The sequence below is a fragment of the Melanerpes formicivorus genome, unplaced genomic scaffold (assembly GCF_026170545.1).
Source record: "Melanerpes formicivorus ecotype bairdi unplaced genomic scaffold, bMelFor1.0.p_v2 SCAF_25, whole genome shotgun sequence".
Lineage (NCBI taxonomy): Eukaryota > Metazoa > Chordata > Aves > Piciformes > Picidae > Melanerpes > Melanerpes formicivorus.
Window position 1 is genome coordinate 171,449 of NW_027142377.1, and position 17,324 is coordinate 188,772.

At 53.8% G+C, this 17,324-nt stretch overlaps 1 protein-coding gene across 2 annotated transcripts in view; it reads left to right on the forward strand.

Moving 5' to 3' along the window:
• The first annotated feature begins 270 nt into the window (after nucleotides 1-270).
• The window catches only part of VPS54 (VPS54 subunit of GARP complex), a 55,054-nt gene continuing 38,000 nt past the window's right edge, over nucleotides 271-17,324 (forward strand). The window contains exons 1-6 of one of the 2 annotated variants that reach the window (XM_068153003.1): nucleotides 271-353; nucleotides 808-919; nucleotides 8,964-9,125; nucleotides 10,621-10,726; nucleotides 10,818-10,862; nucleotides 13,786-13,864. In XM_068153003.1, the coding sequence (XP_068009104.1) occupies nucleotides 8,990-9,125; nucleotides 10,621-10,726; nucleotides 10,818-10,862; nucleotides 13,786-13,864 (366 nt within the window). In that variant the 5' untranslated portion in view covers nucleotides 271-353; nucleotides 808-919; nucleotides 8,964-8,989. Of the gene's footprint in view, nucleotides 354-807; nucleotides 920-8,963; nucleotides 9,126-10,620; nucleotides 10,863-13,785; nucleotides 13,865-17,324 lie in introns of both variants that reach the window. The other variant, XM_068153002.1, reaches the window with a different exon arrangement.

Here is a 17,324-nt window from a genome sequence, read left to right on the forward strand (position 1 = left end):
CCCCAGCCGCTCTGCCTGCCCGGCTGCGCCGCAGGCTCCTCACCCCTCCAGCCTGCCCGAGCCGGAAGAGCCAGGGCCGGAACCGCCCCGCTCAACGCAGGCAGGCAGGGCATCCCCTTCCGCCGGCCGCGGCACGGCGGGCTCCTCCTCCGGGCGGCTGGGAGAGGCGGTGCCGCCGTGCCCTGGCCCCTCCCGCCGCCGCCGCCGCCCGGGCCGCTTCCTGCGCTGCGCCGCGCCGCGCCGCGCCGCTCCCTGCGCGCCGCCCAGCACCGCCCTGCGCGGGGTCGGGCAGCGACGTGTCGCGGTGGAGGCGCCGCGCTAGGCCGCGCCGCCCGCCGCCGCCGCCGCCGCAGGTAGGCAGCGGGGAGCTCCGCGCCGCTTAGGCCGCCGGCGCAGCTGTCTGCCCGGGCTGGGAGGCTCTGGAGGAGAGCGGCCGGGAACGCTGCGTTTTCCCCGGGTGCCCTTTGTGTCCGCGGCCCGGTGCGGGGCCGGGGGGGTGAGGGCCCGCACTGTGTGGAAGAGAGGAGGGCGCGGGGGGGGGGGGGAAGGAGCAGCGGCTTCGAGGCGCAGGGGGCTGCCGCCCGGTTTTGCCCGTTTCCCCGCAAATTCACGGTTTGCATTTCCATGGTAACACGCCTCCCGCCCCCTCTCCGGGCGCTGTCTGGAATCGCCGTGCCTGCAAGCGGCGCCTGCGCCTGGCCGGAGGCGTTGGGCTGCCGCGGGAGGGTCCGTGTGAAGCCGGGCTCTCCCGGCCCGCCCCGGCCACGGCCATCGCTGCCCTCTCTCATGTGGGCGTCTCGCCTGCAGGTCACCGTCGCGCCGTCCCCAGGGCTCTCAAACCAGGCGGCTTTCCGTACGATGCGACAGGGAGAGATATGACGACGGCCTCCCGGAGATACCCTGGCGTGTTCTGTCTGAGGTAGGGCCGGCTCCTCGCCTGCTCTGCGGGCACAGCTTTCCTGTGCGGGGAAGGAACGTTTGGGAGAGGCTTTTTGGGAGGGTGGGGGGTGGCTCTCAGTACTGCTGGCACACGATGTGTGTGTTAGACTGGGGTGTGGGACCGTTAAGGATTTGTTTGTGGGGCTGTGAGGGCTGCTGGCTTGGTAGATGGTTCCCAAATCGTGTGCCCAGGCAAAGGTCATTTATTACCTTTCCTTGCCATAGTTTTTCCAACACGGTGTGTCCCGTGGAGAGGAACACCTGTGTGTGTCTGTACAAGATCAGCCTCCAGTGCCTTCAACGGCAACAAAAAGATTGCTTTCTCTCTCTGGCTGCCCAGCTCTGACCATCAGCATTTTACTGCTGTTGGTTTTCCTTCTCAGTTTGTCTTAGAGTACCTAAAACGCTCAGGGTTTGTGCTCCCCAATGTCTAAAGTACCTGTTTCAAACAATACTCTTGCCTGCCCTGTTGTGGGTTTGGGAGTCTTAAAGCACAGGTGGGGTATCGGCTTTGCTGTCTTACCTGTGCCCTGCATGAGAAGTCCCCGTGGGCTTTGTGCAGCTGTGGCCCTGTACAGCCACAGCTGCTGTGCAGCCCTGTGACAGAATGCTCCTGGTGACAAACCCATCTGCAGGATGTTGGTTAGTGCCGTTGCTGCAGTAGTTGCTACTCGAGCCCGAGAGGCAGCGTGACTCTTGCCCAAGCTGTGGGGCAGACAAAAGCTGTCGTTCCTCTGAGGCTCTTGGGACATCAGGTGGTGCTTCTGTCGGACTCTTGGGGAGGAGAACAATGCCTCAGGTGAACTAGTTGAAAGGAGACCTGTGGCTGTCCAAGCAAAAGCTGCTGTGCATCCTGTGGGCAGCTCCGTAACTGAGGTCCAAAGGCTGCCCACTGAGAAGCACCTCACTCTCTCCTATACCGTTCACCAGTAACAGAATCTGCCCTGGGTTTCCCTCTTGTCTTCCCTCCTTCCTCTGTAAGCAGGAGCCTGGTGTGTACCTTCCTGTTGACAGCACAAACTTCCTGGGAGAGGGAGATGTCCCTTCCCAAGGGTGAGCAGAAACCCTGTGTGCCTGAGAAGTGTCAGGAGCCACCAGAGGGGTTGGAGGAAGCAGACCACAGGCTAGGTCTGGCAGTTGGAGGGGGAAGCAGTTGGGAAATGGAATCCAGTGGGTATTGTTTCTGCTTTTGGGGCAGCAGCTTTGTGTGGAAGCTGCTTCTGCTTCCTGCCTCAGACTGCTGAGGGGATGAGGAGCTGCGAGCTTCTCAAGAAGAGGAGGGAAGGGCCATGAACATCTCAGCATCCTTCCAGCTGTGAGGCTCGGTTTTCTTCTGTTTCTTCTTCTTTTCTTTCTTTTTCCACTTTATTTTGTGTATGCCTCATCCTACTTTATGAATGCAGCCTCAACAGAGAAAGGAGAACTGTAAATGGGTGTTCTGCATCACTGTTTCTGGTGCCACAGATGCTTAAGTCCAAGGAGAGATTTACCAGCATGTCTGGGGTTTGTCTTCCCCATATTTATAACCTCTCTGCACCCATTTCACCTGAGTGCTAGGTTTTAGGTAAAGATCTGAGTGTTCCTTTCAAAAGGTTAAGGACTCCTAATGTCTTTCACTTTTGGTCAGAAATGGAGGATCTGTTTCCTGGTCAGAGGTGATGCTCATCTCAGCTGGACTATTTAAACTGTTCATCTGGGGTTGGAAGCAAGGAAGGATCCATGCTGGACATGGAGGTGCATGTGAGGTTGTTGGAGTCAGGGTAGCATCTCTGGTACCTTGCCATATGGCAGAGACTTCACATCAGTTTTACCCAGTACTGGAAGCCCTTCCTTGGAGTGTTTGGCATTGTGAATGTAGCAGCATCCCCCCTGGTTTTTGAGCACTTATGGAAGTATTTATTCTGCTTGTAAATGGGAGCTCTTTGAGGGATGAAAAGAAGGTGATGTCAGTGGAGCTGGTCTGTTTCATCTAGTCCTCTGCTGGGCAAGCGTTGGCCCCACAAGAACTCTCAGCAGGGGGTGGCCCCTGCGCTGCTCACCGAGGGGAAGCTCTGGCGGTGGTGTTTGCTGAGTGCTTGCCCTGCAGAGCGAGTCACCGAGTCACAGACTGCCTCCAAGGGCATCTTGTCCAATCCCCCTGCACTCAGTGGGGACAGCTCCAGCTAGAGCAGGCTGCACAGGGACACAGCCAGGCTGAGCTTGAATGTCTCCAGGGACAGGGCCTCAACCCCAGCCCTGGGCAGCCTGTGCCAGTGTCTCACCACTCTCACTGCAGAACTTCCTCCTGAGGTCCAGTCTAACTCTGTCCTTCTCCAGTTTCAAACCATTGCTCTTTGTCCTATCCCCACAGGCCCTTCTGAACAGTCCCTCCCCAGCCTTCCTGTTGGTCCCCTTCAGATACTGAAATGCAGCTCTGAGGTCTCCTTGGAGCCTTCTCCTTTCCAGGCTGAACAGCCTCTTTGAAGCCTCTATATTGACTGTTGGAGCCTCTATAGAGGTCTTTGAAGCCTCTATATTGACTGTTGGAGCCTCTATAGAGGTCTTTGAAGCCTCTATATTGACTGTTGGAGCCTCTATAGAGGTCTTTGAAGCCTCTATATTGACTGTTGGAGCCTCTGTAGAGGTCTTTGAAGCCTCTATATTGACTGTTGGAGCCTCTGTAGAGGTCTTTGAAGCCTCTATATTGACTGTTGGAGCCTCTGTAGAGGTCTTTGAAGCCTCTATATTGACTGTTGGAGCCTCTATAGAGGTCTTTGAAGCCTCTATATTGACTGTTGGAGCCTCTGTAGAGGTCTGTGGAGCCTCTATATTGACTGTTGGAGCCTCTGTAGAGCTCTATGGAGCCTCTATATTGACCATTGGAGCCTTTATATAGACCATGGTATCCTCTATAGAGGCCTATGCAGCCTCTATGGAGGCTGATGGAGCCTCTATATAGATTGGGGTTGCCTGTGTAGAGGCCTGTGGAGCCTCTGTAGAGCCCTTGGGCGTCTCTATGGAGGTCTAAGGCACCTCTTTATTGACCATTGGAGCCACTATAGAGGCCTATGCAGCCACTATATAGACAGTGGGAACCTCTGTAGAGGCCTATGGAGCCTCTACAGAAGCCTATGGCTCTGTAGAGCCTGTGGGAGCCTCTATAGAGCCTTATGGAGACTCTCTACACCCCTGGGAGCCTCTATACAGGCCAATGGAGCCTCTATATAGGCAGTGGGAGCCTCTCTAGAGGTCTCTTCCAGCCCAGAGCAGTCTGGGATTCAGTATTTGTCACTTCATCTGGAAGTGGTGACATGGAGTGTGACTTGTGGGTGGTTTCAGATGGTTTTCTCTTCCAGAGGATGTTGGCCAACCAGAACAGTACTTAAAAATGTTTTGATTTCACTCTGTTGTTGCCAGACAAACCATGAGGAGCAGCAGGGACTTTAGCATGCCACTTCTGTTCAGAGGGAAAGTTCTCCTTGTCTCACCTCTTGAGAAGTACCTGGTGGTGTCCAGCTGTGTCTCATTGCGGACCATGTGGATTTCTGAGAGGAGAACTTGCTCAGGGTTTGTGTACAGGCAGTGGAAGACCCTGGGCTCTGTCCCCTAGGCACTTAGTGACCCTTCTCAGCTGCTGCTATTTCAGAAGTCAAAATGGAGAGAAGCTTGTTTGAATGAGCTGGAGCCTGGAGCTGCTGGGCTCTGTGTGACCCTTGGAGTAGCACTGTCTTCTGAAGGTAATTGTGGGTGGGCTGTAGGTTTGTTTTCATTTGGGAGGGAGAGTGCAGAGAAAAGAGAAACTGGGCCTTTTGGAGTGCACAGATTGAGGCTCAGCTCAGGCACCTTGCAGGGGTTGTGCTGGCTTTGTGAAGTCCAGTTTGTGTTACTGATGACAGTCTGCAGACCTGGAACTTCCCTGTGCAAAATCATTAACTGATGGAAAGCTGTTACCTGAAGTAGGAAATAGAGAATGGGGTGGTGACAGTGAGAGGAAACTGCCCCAAAGTGAGGAAACAGGGTGGTTCTCACCTCTTCTGATAGCATGTTTGTAGAGAGACATGAATATGGAAACTGTTGGATGTGAAATATTAATCTCCCTGTGTCTTGGGCTGTAAGGACACAGCACATACAAACCCTCAAACTCCAGCCACCAAAGCTGTCCTCATGGCTGTGGGAGTTGACTTTTGAAAAAGGAAAGCTTTGTGTTTGACTTCAGTGCTGGAATCACAGAGTGGAGGGGTTGGAAAGGCTGGCCAGAAATCCTCCAGCCCAGCCTCCCTGCCAGAGCAGGATCAGCCAGGCAGTTCACACAGGAACACAGCCAGACTGGTCTTGGAGACTCCACAGCATCTCTGGGCAGCTTGCTCCAGCACCCTCTCACCCAAGAACTTTCTCCTCATGTTGAGGTGGAACCTCCTGGGTTCCACTTTGTGTCCACTGCCTCTTCTCCTATCACTGGGCACCTTCTTCTTGCCCCCCCACCGCTCAGATACTGACAGATGTTGATCAGATCCCCTCTCAGCCTTCTCCTCTCCAGACCAAACAGCCTCAGGGCTCTCAGCCTTTCCTCATGAGACAGATGTTCCAGGCCCTGTATCCTTGTAGCCTCTGTTGGACGCTCTCCAGTAACTGGGAAACCCAAGCTGGCCACAATCCAAAGGCCTTACAGTGAGAGAGTCGATTCCTGTTCATTTTGCATGCTGTGTCCCTGCAGCAGGTGGAACAGGTTGAAGGCACACTGCAAAGCCAGCTGTAATCCTCTCAGTATCTCTGTCCTCACTCTGGTACCTAAGCCTTAGAGGGTTTTTCATGGTCTGAGTTGAAGAGGCACTGCTAGGCAAAGTGGGAGCAACTCATGGTGGCTGGTGGAGAAAGCAGAGTCACTCTCCCCCAGTTACAGTTGTCTGTCATTTAAGCACTGATGCCCTGAAGTTCCCCAGTTGCATGCTCTCACTGCTGCACAGGTGCTCTTCAAAGCAGGGGGCTCAGGGGACTCCCCTTTGCCTCATTCATTTTGCAGAGCTCCTGCAGGGTAAGTTGAGTGCAAGTGAAATGCAGCTAAATGGAGTTAAAGTTGAGTGAGTTAAAGTAACCTGCACCACTTTGCTTCAGTGTCACTGTTCTGTGTGTGTTGAAATCAGCAAATGGTTCTCACAGAGTCACAGAACATTAGGGGTTGGAAGGCACCTCCAGAGATCACCCAGCCCAACCCCCCTGCCAGGGGCACCCAGGGCAGGGCACACAGGAACACAGCCAGGTGGGGTTGGAAAGGCTGCAGAGAAGGAGACTCCACAACCTCTCTGGGCAGTCTGCTCCAGGCCTCCAGCACCCTCACACTGACAAAGTTTTCCCTTCCCTTCCCTCCTGTGGCACCTGCCCTGCTCCAGCTTGCCCCCAGTGCCCCTTGTGCTGCCCTTGGATATCCCTGAGCAGAGCCTGGCTCCATCCTCCCCACACTGCCCTGCGCATCTTGATCACCAGCAGTGAGGGCAGCCCTCAGGCTCCTCTGCTCCAAGCCCCAGAGCTCCCTCAGCCTGGCCTCACAGGGAGGTGTTCCACTGCCTGCAGCAGCTCTGTGGCCCTGTGGTGGACTCTCTGCAGCAGTTTGCTGAGGTACTTGAACTGAAGGGCCCAGAACTGGACACAATATTCCAGATGTGGCCTCAGCAGGGCAGGAGGGGAGGGGGCAGGAGAGTAGAGGGATGGGAGAACCTCTCTCGGCCTACTCACTGTAGACCTTCTAATCCACCCCAGGATGCCTTTGGCCTTCTTGGCCACAAGGGCACTATGCTGGCTCATGGGCATCCTTCTATCCACCAGGATCCCTATGTCCTTTTCCCCAGAGCTGCTCTCCCAACAGATCAGCCTGAATGTTGTTGCCTACCTAAAAGTGCTGATTGGGAAGGCTGGTTCTAGTTTGGTTTGTCTGTGAAGTGCTTGGCTTCAATGTTGTTCTTGGAGTGAGGGCTTCAAGAAGAGGAGAGAGGCAAGTGAACATCAGGAGTGGTGCCCACTGGACAGATGTTTGGGTAGAATATGTGTTTGTTACTCCTTGTGGGCCCTGCCCTTAGCTTGGATGCATGCCCATGTCTGGACTCAGCTCTAAAGCTCTTCTGTAGGACACTTCCAGCCTCCTTTGGAGAGCTCTTGGCTTTTGCTGTAATTGATGTTCTGCTGTTAGAAGTTGACAGGGTGACTTACAGTCATCCTTCAGTGCCTGCTCCAGCCGCTGAAGTTCAAAGGCACTTCTCTCTTTGTGCTCCTTCTCGGGGTGGTCATTCAGGTGTCTCTTAGGGGCACCCTGCTGGGTGTGTTTCTTTCTCCTTGAAGGCCAAGAGGCCTTCCCTTAGGAGGGGCATTCTCTGAGCTGCCACCTTATGGAGATGTGTTAACGAGCTCAAACCTCTCATCACTCTGACTCAAGCAGGGCTTTGATGGAGGTGCAGCTTTGTGTAGAGCTGGATGTTGTGCAGCTCTGCTGTCACATTATCCAGGCTGTTCATTTGCAAGTGGGGAGCTTAAAATTCAGCTGAAGACTATGAGGACACTCCTCACTCTGGAGCTGTTTGAACTGGGGTTTAATTGTTTTCTCTCTGCCAATGACCTCTGGTTTCCTGGGCAGCCATGGAAGGTTGGGTTGTGGATCTTCCTGATGCAAAGGATGAAAGCTGAATGTGCCCTCCAGACCCTGATCTGTCTGCAGCCCCCTGGTTTCAATTCCTATACCCCATGTGTAGCTGTTGCTGGCTTGGGCTGCACTGTGAAGATAGGCTGTAGGCCTCCTTGGAAAGCAGAGTGCCCCTCATGGTGTGGGGTCCTGCTATTAAGGCAGCACCACAAAGCAAGGACATGGAATGCCCCACCTCATGTGTAGTGGGCTGGAGTTAAGCCTTCCTGGGCATGATCTCACAGGATCTTCTGTCCACCTTTTGAGTAGAGAGCAGTTGCAGGAAGCTTCTTGGAGGTGAGCATAGGCAGCTTTTTGTGAGCTCCCTCAGCTGTGGTTATGCCACAGTTTCCAGGCTTTCAGTCCTGCCCTAGAGCCATCATGCAGATGGGGTGGGTCTTCTGATGCTTGTCTCACTGCCACTAGCTGCTGGTCTGCAAAGCAGCTGTTTGAAGACTGAGGTCATGGCTGGACTTGATGATCTCAGAGGTCCTTTCTGGCCTGGATGATTCTATGATCATTTGTCTCCCTCTCTTTGCTCTGCCTGGGTTGTCATGGTTGCTGTGGAGTGCAGCCCCCAGGACAGCAGAAGCTGCCACAGGGGATCTGTTCCTGGCCATCGTGGAGGATAGTAGGTAGGAGGGCAGAGGGGGTGGAAGGCTCCACATTTGTCCACCCAATGTTCCTGACTCTGAGGAAGTTCTGGAGTGAAGGTGTGCACTGTGGCTGCAAGAGAGATGGCAACAGAAGGGAAGAAGTGCCTGGAAGGCTTTTTAAACACCCAGCTGTAATGGTGCTGGGTGCAGGAAGCTAGGCTCTGAGGTGACCTAATTGTGGCCTTCCAGTATCTGAAGGGGGCCTACAGGAAGGCTGGGGAAGGACTGCTCAGGATGTCAGGTAGTGATAGGACTAGGGGGAATGGAATGAAGCTTGAGGTAGGGAGATTCAGGCTGGATGTGAGGAGGAAGTTCTTCACCATGAGAGTGAAGCCCTGGAATGGGATGTCCAGGGAGGTGGTCGGGGCCCCATCCCTGGCGGTGTTTAAGCTCAGGCTGGATGAGGCTCTGTCCAGCCTGATCTAGTGTGGGGTGTCCCTGCCCATGGCAGGGGGGTTGGAACTAGATGATCCTTGTGGCCCCTTCCAGTCCTGTCTGATACTGATACTATCCCCTGATCCTGGAGCTGTGGGGGAAAGTGGGCTGGGAGGTTGTGCTCAGCCTCTGCTGTGGGGGTCTCAGATGAGCTGTGCCTTGCTGAGCTGTGCCAGGGAAGGGGCTGCAGTCGCAAACCCTGTTGTGTGGCTGCTGGGGTGGCAGTGCTGGGGTGGGATCTGTTAGCAGGCCCTGATTAAAGCCTGGCTGCTTGCTGTCTCTCGCAGGTTTTGCCCAGAGGTGTCTCTATGCAATGGCCTCACGCCACAGTTCCTCACCAGTGCCTCAGCCCAACGCCGGCGATGCTTTCTTCAAGAAGGAGCTGGAGGCCACCAAGTGCTTCCGCCCCACGCAGTCACTGCCCGACGTGTGCCCCAAGGAGCCCACAGGTGAGCCTGCTCTGCAGGAGGTGGGGCAGGGCAGCTGGCTGTGCTGACCTGGGCACAAGTGCTGGGCCAGGGGCTCTCCTGTGCTGGGGGTGGCGCGCTGAGCCCCTGCTGTCGCTGCTTCATAGCTGGCAGTGTCCCCTGGAGGCAGAGCAGGAATGCCAGTCTGCAGCCTGTGCTTTAGATGCTTGCAGTATAGGTGGGATCTTTCTTGTGTGATTCAACAGGGTAGTTGTGATGCAAGAAGAGGCCATGGTGTGTACTGTCAGAGCCTGTAACCGGCATGTCCAGCATGCTTGGACTCCTGTGCTACAGCCCAGTCCTCTTACAGTAGGTTGCAAGAGACCAAGACCTCTCTCCAGCACTGTCATGAGTCTCTAGGGCTATTGTAGTGAGTGAAATTGACTCCACTGGTGGCCACTCACCAGTGGTGTTCCCCAGGGCTCAGTGCTGGGGCCAGTTCTCTCTAATATCTTTATCCCTGATCTGGATGAGGGGATCCAGGCACCCTCAGTCTTTTTGCAGATGGCACTGAGCTGGGAGGCAGTGTGGAGCTGCTGCAGGGCAGGAAGGCTCTGCAGAGGGACCTGCACAGGCTGCATCCATGGGCTGAGGCCAGTGGGATGAGAAGGCCAAGGGTTGGATCCTGCATTTGGGGCACAACAACCCTGTGGGCGCTCCAGGCTTGGGGCAGAGTGGCTGCAAAGTGCCCAGCAGAGAAAGCCCTGGGGGTGTTGGTGGGCAGCTGGCTGGAGATGAGCCGGGGGGTGCCCAGGTGGGCAAGGAGGCCACCAGCGGCCTGGCCTGGATCAGCAATGGTGTGGCCAGCAGGACTCAGCACTGAGGAGGCCACATCTTGAGTGCTGGATTCAGTTTTGGGGCCCTCACTCCAAGAAGTACGTTGAGGGGCTGGAGCAGGTCCAGAGAAGGGCACAGAAGTTGGGGAAGGGCCTAGAGAGCAGGGCTGGTGGGGAGCAGCTGAGAGTACTGGGGTTGTTCAGCATGGGAAAGAGGAGGCTGAAGGGAGACCACCTCTGCAGGTTTTGATCCCACAATCAAGCTGTGGCACACAAAAGCTTAGTTTCTGAAAAGGAGTAGGTGGGGTGGGACCTTAAGAGTTGTGAAATCCAGTGCTGATGGATTTCAGCTGCCTTTGTGTTCAGGTTCAGATCAACACAAACCTGTTGGTGGTTGGGATTTTGCTCTCTGAAGTAGAAGCTAAATGCAGATGAGCTAAATACCCTCAATGCATGTGAGTACTCTGCTGTGCTCAATGCTTGCTTAGTCTGAGAGAAGCAATGGCAGTTACAAGTGTTGCAGGAGGGAGATATCCTTTCTGCAGAGGTAACTGATCTCATGTCCTGTGTCTTCTGCAGAGGTAACTGCTCTGCTGTGGGATTGTGAGATCATGGTTTGCTTAAGGGTGCTATTTCAGCAAGAATGCAACCCTCAGTGTCTCACCTCACCTCACCCATCTGTTTTGTCTTTTGTGCTGCAGGTGATCCCAGTAACCTATGCGACAGCCCATCTCTAGTTGTGGACCAGCACAGATGGACTATCTATCATTCCAAAGTCAATCTCCCAGCAGCACTAAATGACCCTAGGTTAGCAAAAAGGGAATCTGATTTCTTTACAAAAACATGGGGAGTGGACTTTGTGGACACTGAAGTCACGCCTTCATTCTACCTCCCACAGATCACCAAGGAACATTTTGCATTATACCAACAGGAGATCACTCCGGTAAGAGCCCAGGCTTGGAGCCACCCGCTGCTGGGGGCCAGGCAGAGACCTGAGCCCCTTCTCACTGCAGACTGGCCCTGCTAGGAGGTCATTAATTTGCTCTTCAGTGCTTGTTGCCTCTTCACAGGACTGCTGGCTAAGCTGTCAGCTCGTGGCTTGGACCACTACACTCTGTGCTGGGTTAGGAACTGGCTGGAGGGCTGAGCCCAGAGAGTGGTGGTGAATGGTGCCACATCCAGCTGGCAGCCAGGCACCAGTGGCATCCCCCAGGGATCAGTGCTGGGCCCTGTCCTCTTTAACATCTTCATTGATGATCTGGATGAGGGGGTTGAGTCAGTCATCAGCAAGTTTGCAGATGACCCCAAGTTAGGAGCAGATGTTGGTCAGTTAGAGGGCAGAAGGGCTCTGCAGAGGGACCTCGACTGACTGGACAGATGGGCAGAGTCCAATGGGATGGCATTCAACAAGTCCAAGTGCTGCACTTTGGCCACAACAACCCCATGCAGAGCTACAGGCTGGGGTCAGAGTGGCTGGAGAGCTCCCAAACAGAGAGGGACCTGGGGGTGCTGATTGACAGCTGCCTGAACATGAGCCAGCAGTGTGCCCAAGTGGCCAAGAGGGCCAATGGCATCCTGGCCTGCATTAGGAATGGTGTGGCCAGCAGGAGCAGGGAAGTCATTGTGCCCCTGTACTCTGCTTTGGTTAGGCTGCACCTTGAGTCCTGTGTCCAGGTCTGGGCCCCTCAGTTTAAGAAGGACATTGAGACACTTGAAGGTGTCCAGAGAAGGGCAACAAGGCTGGGGAGAGGCCTTGAACACAGCCCTGTGAGGAGAGGCTGAGGGAGCTGGGGTTGTTTAGCCTGGAGAAGAGAAGGCTCAGGGGAGACCTCATTGCGCTCTCCAACTACCTGAAAGGTGGTTGTAGCCAGGCAGGGGTTGGTCTCTTCTCCCAGGCAACCAGCACCAGAACAAGAGGACACAGTTTCAAGCTGCACCAGGGGAGGTTTAGACTCGAGGTGAGGAGAAAGTTCTTCACCGAGCGAGTCGTTCGTCATTGGAATGTGCTGCCCAGGGAGGTGGTGGAGTCACCATCCCTGGAGGTGTTCAAGAGGAGACTGGATGTGGCACTTGGTGCCATGGTCTAGTCATGACGTCTGTGTTGATAGGTTGGACTCGATGATCCTCGAGGTTTCTTCCAACCTTAGTTACACTGTGATACTGTGACTTTCCTGGTTTGTCACCTTTTGCAGCATGCAAAGTGCCAACTAAGTCCCCTTCAGGCAATTCCATACTGTTTTGTTTCCTTAATTGGTATTGTTGAATTTGGAACTCTGCACCAGGACTTAGAGTTCCTGTTGGTTCTCAGGATGAAGAGTCCCTTTTTTTTGTAAGGACTGTGTAATGGTTGGGCTTTACAGTTCAGACCATCAGATCCAGCCCAGAGCAGGATTATGTGCAGCAAGGACTGGAGAGATACTTTTGAAGACTCTCTGATTAAAATACTCTACATGAAGTTCCTAAACTCCAAACAGGCCTGGTGTCTTAATGGGGTCTTTTGTAACAGGAGTGTTTTAAGTGGCATCTAAGAACACCAGAGCCAGTAAGAGACTCTTAAAAATGCAGCTGCCAGGAAGTATGTGGTGGTCTGGGGAGATTCTGAGTGAAAGAACACAGAGAAGTCTGCCACTGTTTTCTCCTTCCTTGCTTTGCCACTTCCTCACGTGTTGTTGCTTGCACAAAAGGGGCTCCAGGAAGTGTTCCTTGTGTCCAACACAGAGCGTGTGGAAGGGGATTGGTCTGTAACTGAACTGCTGCCACTAGCTTAGGTGTTCAGCATTTCAAATGTTTGAGAGCCAATCTGTGCAAATCAGAGTGTAGGGCAATGACTGGAAGGGGCTGCTTTGCTGGGGTAGGAGCTGGCTGATGGCTGGGCCCAGAGAGTGCTGGGGAATGGAGTTAACTGCAGTTGGTGGCCACTCACCAGTGGTGTTCCCCAGAGCTCAGTGCTGGGGCCAGTTCTCTTTAGTGTCTCTATCCATGAGCTGTTTGAGGAGATCCAGGCACCCTCAGTCAGTTTGCAGGAGGCACTGAGCTGGGAGGGAGTGTGGAGCTGCTGGTGGGTAAGAAGGATCTGCAGAGAGACCTGCAGAGGCTGCATCCATGGGCTGAGGCCAGTGGGATGAGACTCAACAAGGCCAAGAGCTGGGTCCTGCATTTGGGGCACAACAAGCCCATGAAGAGTCCAGGCTTGGAGCAGAGAGAATTGTGTTGGATGTTAGGAAAAAGTTCTTTACTGTGGCAGTGGTTGAGCACTGGAACAGGTTGCCCAGAGAGGTGGTTGAGGTCGAGGTACTCAAGGTGAGGCTCAACAGGGCTCTGGGCAACCTGACTGCGGATGGGGTTGGGCTGGATGATCTTTGGAGGTCCCCTTCAACCCAGACCATTCTGTGATTCTATGAACCACAATCCATGGGCATGGTTTCAGCAAGGTCCTCAGGGACAGGGTGTGAAAGGGATTCCTGCTGTGGTCTGACTGAATTTAGCACTGAAAAGCCATTCACCCTGTGCTGATGCGATTCCTGGCTTTACAGCAAGTGGGGGTTTGCATTTGTGATTGCAGCTGCTCTGGGGTCATAGCTCAGTGTGCAGAGAAGTTATTACACCTCTGCAATAGATTTTGTTTTCTTTTTCTCTTGAGATGTAAAGAAACTGGGGGGTGGTGGTGGTGGGGGGAAGCCAGCACAGTGACTGCAGGGTGAACTTTCTGTCACCTTTCACCTGGACAAACAACATCTGAGCTCATAAGTGGAAACAGAAACCTATCACAAACTTGCCAGAAAACACTCTGAACATTCTGCTTCAAAAGGAAATAAAAAGATTAGTCCTTTTAATCCTTTTTCTTTCATCTGTTTTGTCTTTTCTAGAGAGAGAAGGTTCACGAGCGAGGCAAGGATGTTTGTGCTGCTAAAGACCCCTTGGACAGGACTCTGTTGCACACCCACGGTACAGTCATGAAGCAGGGATTTCTTTCTGTGTCAGGGACAGCACTCAGCAGGGAGTGCTGCCACCCACTGATGGGCTCCTTCCCTTGCTGGGGAGCTTCCTGTGCAGTAGGTGCTGCTGCTGGTGTCTCTCTAACAGCAGCTGAATCCCCCAGACCTAGCTGCCCAGGAGCATTTGTTGCCACGGCAGGCTAGAATGCTTGTGCTGCCTGCTCTTTCCTTGGCAGGTTTGTGGTTGTGGCAGCTCAGTTTGTCCTTGGCAGTGTTTTCTTCAGTTTCCTCTCAGTTAAGGAGCTGTTGCATCAAATTTCTGGCAGCTGCTGACTTTCCAGTGAGGAATGGCAGCACTGAGCCGTTCCTGTGTCTGTGTCGGGAAGGTCAAGGAAGGGTTGAGGTGGGAGGTGATGGGTCTAGTTCCCATTACCTGTGCAGGCAGGCTCATCTGTGAGAGGACAGTGTCCTGCTGAGTTGAGACTTCACCCAGGATGGAGATGGCACAACCTCTCTGAGCCAGCTGTGTCAGTGTTTGACCACCCTCACAGTCAATGTGCTTCCTTGTGTGTAGATGGACACCACCGAGAAGAGCTGCTCTGTCTTCTTTACACAGCAGAGACTTAAAAGCCATTGTTAAGCTCCCTCCTGAGCTTTTTCAGACTGAGCAGTCTCAGGTCTCCCAGCCTCTCCTCCTATGAAAGATGCCTTGGTCTCTTAATCATCTTTGTGGCCCTTCACTGGACATGCTCCAGGGTGTCTGGGTCTGTCTTGTACCGAGGCAGGACTGATTTCAAGTTCTTGTGTGAGCTGTTCAGCTAATGGGAAGCTGGACAAAGCAAGGCAAGAGGTAAAATGAAAAAGACCAGAAGCAGTCCTAACCTGGAGCACCCTTTTAACATTTAACTTCATTTATTTTCTGCAACATGTTTGCATAAAATATTTCCCAGTGGCTGGTTGCCATGAAGACACATCAGTGTCTGCAGGTAATGAAGCATTCAGTGCCTTGCTTACCTTGGTTGAGTTCTTCCTCCTTTTCCATGCCAGAGGAAATCCTTCTGCAGGGCTGCTCTGCTGTTGGTTTCATTCTGCAGCAGAGCTCTTCCTGAGGGAGTCTGTGGCACATGCTCAAAATCAAAGCTCATCTTGACTTGAGTTCTGCTAGGGGAAGTCCTTCTGCAGGGCTGCTCTGGTATTGGTTTCATTCTGCAGCAGCTCTTCCTGAGGGAGTCTGTGGCACATGCTCAAAATCAAAGCTCATCTTGACTGAGTTCTTCTTCCTTTTCCATGCCAGAGGAAGTCCTTCTGCAGGGCTGCTCTGCTGTTGGTTTCATTCTGCAGCAGCTCTTCCTGAGGGAGTCTGTGGCACATGCTCAAAATCAAAGCTCATCTTGACTGAGTTCTTCTTCCTTTTCCATGCCAGAGGAAGTCCTTCTGCAGGGCTGCTCTGCTGTTGGTTTCATTCTGCAGCAGAGCTCTTCCTGAGGGAGTCTGTGGCACATGCTCAAAGTCAAAGCTTCTCCAGGCTCAGCTTCAGCTGCTTGGAAAGGGTCTTTTAAAGCAAAGAGGAAATGACTTGTGTCACCCAAGGAACTGGGAGCTTGTGTGTTAGCTGGACAGTTTGTAGTGTAAGCACCCTTTGGGAAGCAGGAGCTCTTTGTCTTTTGTCATTTCTTTTGTTTGCCACCTGTCTTGCCCTCAGGGCTTGGCTTTTCATTCTGTAGAAGGCTGGAGGCTGAGGGGACAGCAGGGTGAGTCCTAGGCTGCTTTTTTAATTCCACTACAAATCAAGTAAGAAACAGATCAAGTGAGTGACTGACTCTGGATGACCCTGCTCTAGCAGCAGAGCTGGACTAGCTGATCTTCAGAGGCCCCTTCCAAGCCCTGCTGTTCTGGAGTTCTGTGAAGAACCCTCTTGGTGAGAGAAGTGGGGGAGCTGATGCTGCTGGAGCACTCCCATGCTTGCCAGGGATGAGCAGAACATCCCCTGAGCTCTGGCTTTGTTGCTTTTTAGTTCCTCACCTCTTCTGGCCTCCAGCCTGCCCCCACTCTCTGTAATGTATGCTAAGGCAATGAGCAGGGGAGGATGAGGAGGCTTTGTCTGAACCTCTGAAGTCTGAATTTGCCTTTTCTTCAAGTTCTGGTGCACTTGAACAACCATGCACCTCCTCTCCCAGCTCAGCTCCCTCACCATCTGTGGTGGTCAGGTCAGCTTGCTTCAGAGGAAGGGTTGCTTGGTCCTGTGTGCTCAGAGTGCTGGAGACTGTCCCGAGCATCTGTCCTTCAAGTGCTGTGCACCAGGTGCTGGTCTGGGCAGCTTCAGTCTGCACCAGTAAAGCTGGGGTGATGCTAGAGGGATCCTGTACTGGCCCTTGTCAATTGATGGCACAGCACATTTGGGGACAGGAAGTGCTGAGAGGGTTGCTAGGTATGACTGACATCTGCTCTGGCAAACAGCCAAGTGCAAGCATCTTGGATTACTCTTGGGCATGAGACCTAAAGGTCTCTTGGAGGCCTGTGACTGGTGGTGTTCCCCAGGGATCAATACTGGGTCCAGTCTGAGTGACATATTCATCAATGACCTGGATGAAGGAACAGTGTCTCTCAGCCACTTTCCTGGTGATACCAAACTGGAAGGGGTGGCTGACACCCCCTCAGACTGTGCTGTCATCCAGTGAGATCTGGACAGACTGGAGAGCTGGGCAGACTGCAAGGGAGGGCACCTATGAAGTGCACCAAGAGCAAATGGAGGATCCTGCACCTGGGAAGGAACAACCCCCTGCACCAGTACAAGAGAGGGGCTGACATCTGAGGAAAAGGACCTGGAAGTGCTGGTGTTGGACAGCAGGCTGACCATGAGCTAGCAGCGTGCCCTCATGGCCCAGAAGGCCAATAGCATCCTGGGGTACATTCAGAAGAGTGTTGCCAGCAGGTTGTTTGGGTCTCCCTCCCTCTCTACTCTGCCCTGCTGAGGGCTCATCTGGAATACTGCATCCAGTTCTGGGCTCCCCAGTTCAAGGAGTACAAGGAACTACTGGAGAGAGTCCAGCAGAGAGCCACTGAGCTGCTGAGGGAACTGAACATCACCTTGGGAGGAGAGGCTGAGAGCCCTGGGGCTGCTCAGCCTGGAGAGGAGCAGCCTGAGGGGGAGCTCAGCAATGCTGATCAATAGCTGAAGGGTGAGTGGCAGGAGGATGGAGCCAGACTCTTCTCAGTGGTGCCCAGGGACAGGACAAGGGGCAATGGACACAGACTGGAACCCAGGAGGTGCCACATGAGCAGAAGGAACAAATTCTTCCCTGTGAGGGTGGCAGAGCACTGGGACAGGCTGCCCAGAAGGGCTGTGGAGCCTCCATCTCTGGAGGCATTCCAGACCCACCTGGATGTGTTCCTGTGTGAGTTACTCTGGGTGACCCTGCTCTAGCAGGGGAGTTGGACTGGATGATCTCTAGAAGTCCCTTCTAACCCCT